General features: G+C 34.0%; 1 protein-coding gene across 1 annotated transcript; it reads right to left on the bottom strand.

Moving 5' to 3' along the window:
* Nucleotides 1-4,713: 4,713 nt before the first annotated feature.
* Nucleotides 4,714-6,906, bottom strand: LOC145694250 (uncharacterized). The gene is made up of 3 exons (XM_081770350.1): nucleotides 6,694-6,906; nucleotides 5,343-5,533; nucleotides 4,714-4,929 (listed from the first exon to the last, which is right to left on the bottom strand). The coding sequence occupies exons 2-3, from the start codon at nucleotides 5,481-5,483 to the stop codon at nucleotides 4,756-4,758; spliced, it is 315 nt and encodes a 104-aa protein (XP_081626476.1). The 5' UTR covers nucleotides 5,484-5,533; nucleotides 6,694-6,906; the 3' UTR covers nucleotides 4,714-4,755.
* Between the last annotated feature and the right edge of the window lie 267 nt (nucleotides 6,907-7,173).

Genomic DNA, 7,173 nt, shown 5'->3' with positions numbered 1-7,173 from the left:
GGACCCTCTGCTCAATGAATGAGGAAATACTGCGGACAATAGATGTATGATCATTAGCCCAATGAAAGTGAGTCTTCGCCTTGGAAGTCTCGTTTAGCGAAAAGTATTGGTTCGAGGTGCTAGCTACGTGATGGTGATTTATTGGCTTTTCATTCTTCATTATAGAAGTCCTGGGGGCATTTCTTATGTTTGCATGTGAGGTTACCGCTATTTTTATGCGCATCAATATGATTCGTGATTCTTGAGCTTTGGTCGTTCCAACCAATAATAAAAGAATGTACAAATTACCATGTGGAAATGATAATGAAACCTTTCCAATGGGTTCGATTTCGGAATTACATTTATGTAATTATTCACTACTGCGGAGGAGAAAGTTAACTAGCTACTAGGAGTATTTGATTTTCTTCCCCTGCTTTTGGGGCCTTATGTGTAAATTCATATAAAATTATGTTGCGCAATGAGTGACAAGAATACGGTACGAAGTGGGGCGCCAAGCTGTATAAAACTTATGGTGGCGGAGGATGTGATCAACTGATTCAGTGTAGGGGAGTTTCATTTTTCGCAGCCCCTTATCAAGGACGAAATTTGGAGGTTGCAAGTGATGTAATTTAACAAATGCACAAGAGGCACCTAATATCAGCCCCATGTGAAGTGTATTTGTAGCCAACTTGGAAGTGAGGACGGAACACTTTCAATTTGGCCACAACGACACATTTTATACGAAATTGATATTTGGTAGCTATAATGCGTTTCGACATAAGTAACATCATTTTGTACTTCAAGGTCTCACTATGACTAAGAGATTGCGAAAAGTTAGACTCCGTACACTGAATCAGTTTGAGACGCGTTATCCAGCTGTATAAGTTTTGTACAAGAAAGCAGCGTCCAACTTTATATCGAACTTGTGAGTTTTGCCATTGCACTGATTTTTCTGCTACGTTCGCTTTAGCTGCAATATGGAAATGATCTTAAAACTTGAGAATCAGTTTTCCCCTTTCTGCAGCGTCGATAACGAAACTCACGTTCGGCTGTGCAAAAGTACATGTGAATAATTAAATAGTGCCAACAAATGTAATGTGTCCCCTCAAACTTTCGATGAAACGTAACCATAAAAATTAATTTCATATACATTTAAGTTTTGCTGGTTGCTGCTAGGTTACATTTTAAACTATCTGAAACAAGAAATGCGAAGAGTTGAAAAAGAAAGTGACGTCAGACTCAACACTAAAGTGTCATATATATATTTCCTCTCTTCTGACAGAGAGAATGAGTGTTAGTAATTTCTTTGTCTCTAAACCTTCGCATTTCTTCTTTCAGAAATTTTGAAATACAAATTACAGTAATTAATATATAACTGAATATTTATGGGATCTCGAAAATTTATTATGAAACTTGAAGAAACAGTTACTCGATTTAGACAACCTTTTTGAATCATTTAACAAGGTATCTCGGATAAACAATCTTTCGATTGATCTGACGCAAACATCCACTCTTCCTTTGCACTTTTTCATTTTATTTCTTCCTCAGGTTTTATTTGATCCTTATACTTCTCTATTTCTACTATACGGTATTTAACTTAAAAAGCAACATACCTTAACATGAAAAAGGAATCTCTGCTGCGCTTCTAACTTTGTTGGCTTCCAGTATCCTCCGCTATCTTTCCTCTTTACCGACGAAGTAACAGGAGGAAAATGTCTACCTAAAAGTAGAAGCAGAATTACATTTCTGGCTCCTGTAAGTATAAAAAAAATAAATGTAATTAGTAAAATTGCTTTAAACTGTAACGTCTTTCTTAAAAGAATATGCCTATATAACATGAATAATATCACATTACGAAACCTAATGGATACAATGTATTGAATACCAAATACCATATCCTAGTTGCATTGGTTACTAACTACTCATACGTTGGATTAGTTTTGATACAGATCCAATGAGTAGTTTCAATTTTGGGTACGATTTTACACAATACAAATGTGACTAAAAATTGAGGTTGACATTCGGTGTACTTTCTGTTTCTAAAGGGTGAAAAGAGAAATAGACTGACATTTAAATCCATTCAAGTACGACGTAAATTCAAGTACGATCATATTAATTGTTTAATTGACAGAAAATAGCCATAATTTAATAATTAATTTTTACAAAACTTATTGCTGGTATTAAAATGTGGTCGCGTCGAAAATTATAACATATTTGCTGTCATGAGGAAACTATAGACACACGAGTTTAGATGTAAATGAAATGTTTACTCCTAGAAGTACATAAAGGTAAGCTAAGCTAAGCTAAAAAGATCTGGGTTAAATTAAGTAAAGAACAAGTTTTAAGGTTTCGTTAAATGTCTACCGTATGTTAAAACAAAGTGCTGGTTTTCGACAAGTTGGAACGGAGGGCTGACTTCAACAATTCATAACTTCAATTACACTTATTTGTTCGAAACCAAACTATGATAGCTTTTAAAGAAGTTTATTGTTAATACGTATATCAAGTTTTAAATTGATCTGATGTTGTTCAGAAGAGTTCTTGTACATTTTGTAAGATAACGTTTCTTCAGAACTGAGAAAGCGTATCAATAAAGAGATTTAGCTCGTTTTGAAGTTCAGTGAAATGTCAAGCTAAACCTAAAACGGTTTAGTGTAGATTATGATTTTCATATAAATGTACATTTAATCATGTACATATGTTCGGCAAGCGTATTAAAGCAGGCGTGTGATATTGCCAAGTTGACTGGCGAGCGATCCCAGGATGGCACATATTAAAAAAAAATCGCAACACTTGCACGCTTCACATAAAGTACTGGAAACCCATTCCTATATTACCAAATGAAACTTATTTGCTCTACTCACACACTCAAATATTTAATTATATTTAACATACTACGTGAGTCCTACAATTAGTGTTGTAAAAAAATGTTTTTTTTACTGTGAAGTTTTTTTAATAAAAAAACATTCTTTTTCATGTTCTTTTTTCAAATGTGTTTTTTTTTCTGAGAACTAGTATTTACTGATTTATGTTGCAGATAAGTGAAATAATCAGCAGAACTTGAGTCGAAGCCCTTGTAACTTACATATCATTCATTTCTTTGTACCTATACGAACAAAATTGTGTGATTATCCCTTTCGAACCCAGGTCATTTTTGGCGTTTTCCTACATTTTCAGTTAGTGAGTTATTGCTCAAAAACCATTAACCCGATTGATATGGTTAAGGCATAGTTTGTTAGAAAAGGGATGTTGCTATTTTTTCATGTAGGTTACGTTGCACTGTTGCCAATGGGAGGGAAATATTGAGGGAAATGTAGGGTAAAAATTTACGAAAACTTCCCTAACCGATTTTCAAGATTCTTTGTACCCAACGCCACTGTTGCTACATCGGTCCAAATCACCTAAAAATAATCTTTAATCTGTTGATAAGGTACAGTGAAAACCTGAAGTCTCTGGCTTAAATGCAAGGAGAGAAAGAAAAAAATCTCTGTCATCATACACATGAAATGTTGACAGTTTTTACGCCTCAGGAGCAAAAATCAAGATATATCGTAGCTACAGCTTCCCTAATAAATTATCTTATTGAAACTTTTTATGGTGCATCCTCTAGGACAAAGAAGAGGCTTTCAGATAGTGGTACGTTTCTTCCAATGTAGCCAGCAAGAGGGAAATAATAGAGACAAAAGGGAGATTTTCCCTAAAATTGGAAATTAAATTTTCTGTAGCTGCTACCTTTAAAATAAACTTAAATAAACTTTAGTATCCCTCTAATATATCCTACAAGTATCGTGACGGTATCTAATAAAGTAAGCATGCCATTTAAAAATATCTCATTCTATCTATAAAAATATGAGTTATCTTCCAACTAAGAGAACAAGGTCTGCTGTAAACCTCAAGTATACTTCCCCCAATTATCCTATTGAAACTTCCTATACTGTTGTTGTATAGAGCAAAAACGATTCTTTGATACACTGGTACGTTTGTCCCGATGTAGCCAACAGGAAGGAAATAATGGAGACAAAACGGATTTTCTTTTCAAAGTTTTTCCTCTAAAATCGGGAATTAAATTTTTCTATAGCTGGCAACACTGCTACGAGACAGACGCAAACTATCTTAAAATGAACATTGGTACACCACTAATATGTCCTACAAGTATCATGGCGATATTTAAGAAACAAAGCTTCTAATTACAAAAAATAGATTACGGTCAACAGAAAAGTAGAGAAAATCTAAAAAAAAAAAAAAAAAATCTAGGGTTAGAAGCTAAATACGAATTGTTCGTACGCCCCCTAATTACTCCACTGGAACGGTCTGTACCCGCTTTTGTTCAGTAAGGACCAATATTCGACTGCCGTAAGTTGACTTGCGCTCGGACATATAAGTACGGATTTATAAACAAAATTCTCGAAGTTTTTTCCAAATTTAGGGAAACTTTAATATCCATAGTTGGTAACACTGCGCGTAGGCCCGTCCAATTTATGTCAACACTTAGAAATCCATCCGAAGTATCTACGAGACAAATCTTAAGGATATCTCTGTACAACGAAGAGAGCTAAAGGGAAAATAGACGTTAGATACATTACGAATGGCTATTTAAAAGAAAAAAACGAAATTCAGAAAAAAACGAGAGGCAATGTTTTGTTTTGTAAAAAAAACGTACATTTCTGAAAAAATACGAACGTTTTTTTTCTATTAACAACACTACCTACAATACTGATAATAATTGAGCTTTTCTTTTACAGTTCACAACAGTTAAACATGCGCTGAGTGAATGTGCTACCTACCTACATCTAACTCATTGTGTTCAAGAAGTCTTGCATAGATCGCTGCGTCTGGTGCACTTTGCTTGGTTTTCAAGAAAATTTTCTTCAAGTTTTCACTCTCTGTGTTCCATTTTGCATATAAAGACACTTCCTTATCAGGAAACCTTTTGGTTAAATCACTTTCGATCTAAAACTAGATCAATAAGTAACACAAGATCACTTTTATTCGAAAATTGTAAGAAGTTATTTAGCTTTTAAAACCTATTTTGACCATATTTTAAACTATAATCCGTGTTCTAAGACTTGTGGGAAACATCAGTGAAAGACAGAAAACCAGATATGTTTTAAATGGGAGTATTAAGCTTGATGTAATCGTAAAAGCGGTTTCTTCCGGTGCTGGCTGTTTAACCAGCTGTGAAAAATCTTCATACAGATATATCTAAGTAGTTTTATTTTGCAATTAAAAGTGGAAGCATGCGGAGAAAAGTTTCTTGAGGGCTGACCCCACTTCAGCACACTCGGTATACATGATTTTGAAATACAAAAATATGCAACTTTATACAGTTTAATCATAGATTTAATCACATTTCTATCACTTACCAATGTATATCCCAACGGTTGTTTTAAAACTGGAAATTCCGAAAAATACTCCGCAACTGGTTTACTGCTGTTACGCAGATCTGCTACTCGTTTGGATGAAGTTTTCTTCCAATATTCACAGACCTTCTTCCACGGTTCCATGGAATTTTTTAACCAAAGAATGCATTCCTCAAGGTCTTCCTCGTCATTCTCTAAAATTATTAGGATTTCGAATATTAGTAGTGTGAATTATGTACATGGATCAATAATATCCATTATACATAATATCTGCTCAGTGAAGAAAATATTATAAAATGTCATCACCAATTAGAGACCAAATTCCAACGGACAACAGATTGCTCAAAGTGTAAGTTAGACCGGTTTCGATTGAACAACACTGTCTTCTTCGGTCGTAATAATAAAAGGAGACTAAAAGGTAAAAACGGTAAAAGACGACTGATAGTTCAAAATCTAAATAACACATTAAGTAAAACTAAAGCACTGACGCACTGCTTGATTTACTAACGTGATTTTTTAGAATTTGAACGTCGGTCATCGTTTACCATGTATACTTTTCAAGTTTCCTTTTAACTTTAAACCGAAGAAGATTGTGTTGTACAATCGAAAGCTCTTGATTTGTAGTTTAAGCTTCGAGGAATCTCCTGTCCCTTGGAATTCAACACTCAATATAGTCTAAAGACTTAACAGTAATGAATAATCGTATCAAGCAACTAATTGTACGTTTAAAGATTCTCTACTATTTATCGATCATTTAATACATTGCAAAAACTTGGAAAATAGAAGACTGGTTTTCGATCTACATAAGTGAATCCGCTCTTGTGAACGTTTTTTCGTTACGCAGACACCAACGATATCAGGACCATAAAACACCGGTACTCTGTAATGCCCTACGTGCTTCTAACTATTCAGATATCTTGTTTGTACCACTTGCCATTTAACACGTAACTGTGCTTTAATATTGATCGAACGGAAGTAATACTCCTAAATAAATAACTTATTAAAACTAACACTAAAATTTTGATTTTCTTAGGTATCCACTTAAATGTAAATATTATAATTCGAAAATTTATCATAATACAACTATAACTCACGAAGATAAGAACTGGATCCTGAAACCCTATAACTGTAGATATACTAACACAGTTCAAATCTACGGATGGATGCAACCGTGACCTCGCGAGGCGATTTTCTCTTGATTCACAAGGCTCTGAAAATGACAGACGACACGATGGGAGAAATGTATAAACGGTTGATTACTCGGTTTATAAGCACCTGGAACGTTCTATCACACGTTTTACAATATTTTTGGGATTCATAATTTAACATATTTACTTTATATCAAACTCTTTACCTTCGGGAGTAATTGGACTGCTAGGAGTAGTATCTTTTTTTTCCTTTAATCGGAAGAACTCCACTGTGTCTAAGATGTCGCTTTCGATTATTGTATTTATCCCATAATTTACCTCTTGCTAACACCTTCTTTCCTTGAAATGCACTATATGGTACATAGTAGGTATGCTATTTGAGAGAAAATTAAAATTAGGTGTGACTCACAAAACAAAACAAAAGATAAATAAACAAAACAAATTAATTTAACTTAAAGTTCACATAGCATATTTAACTGTGTTCACTATATCTGCGCAGCAAGCAAAAGATTGTAAAATGTATTCACCAAGGGATACCTATGCAATAAGAACTATCAGGGAAAAAATAAATCTACCAACAGAATAAACCATATATTACGATACCTTTCATGCAGTATTAAAATACAATATCATATTTTGCGGTAATAGTAGTAAGAGTGACATTACTTTTAAATTGAAACGAAAGT

Source organism: Thermobia domestica, chromosome 9 (assembly GCF_964235325.1).
Source record: "Thermobia domestica chromosome 9, izTheDome1.hap1.1, whole genome shotgun sequence".
NCBI lineage: Eukaryota > Metazoa > Arthropoda > Insecta > Zygentoma > Lepismatidae > Thermobia > Thermobia domestica.
Note: the sequence above shows the minus strand (reverse complement) of the source record. Positions and strands in the feature narration are given on the sequence as shown.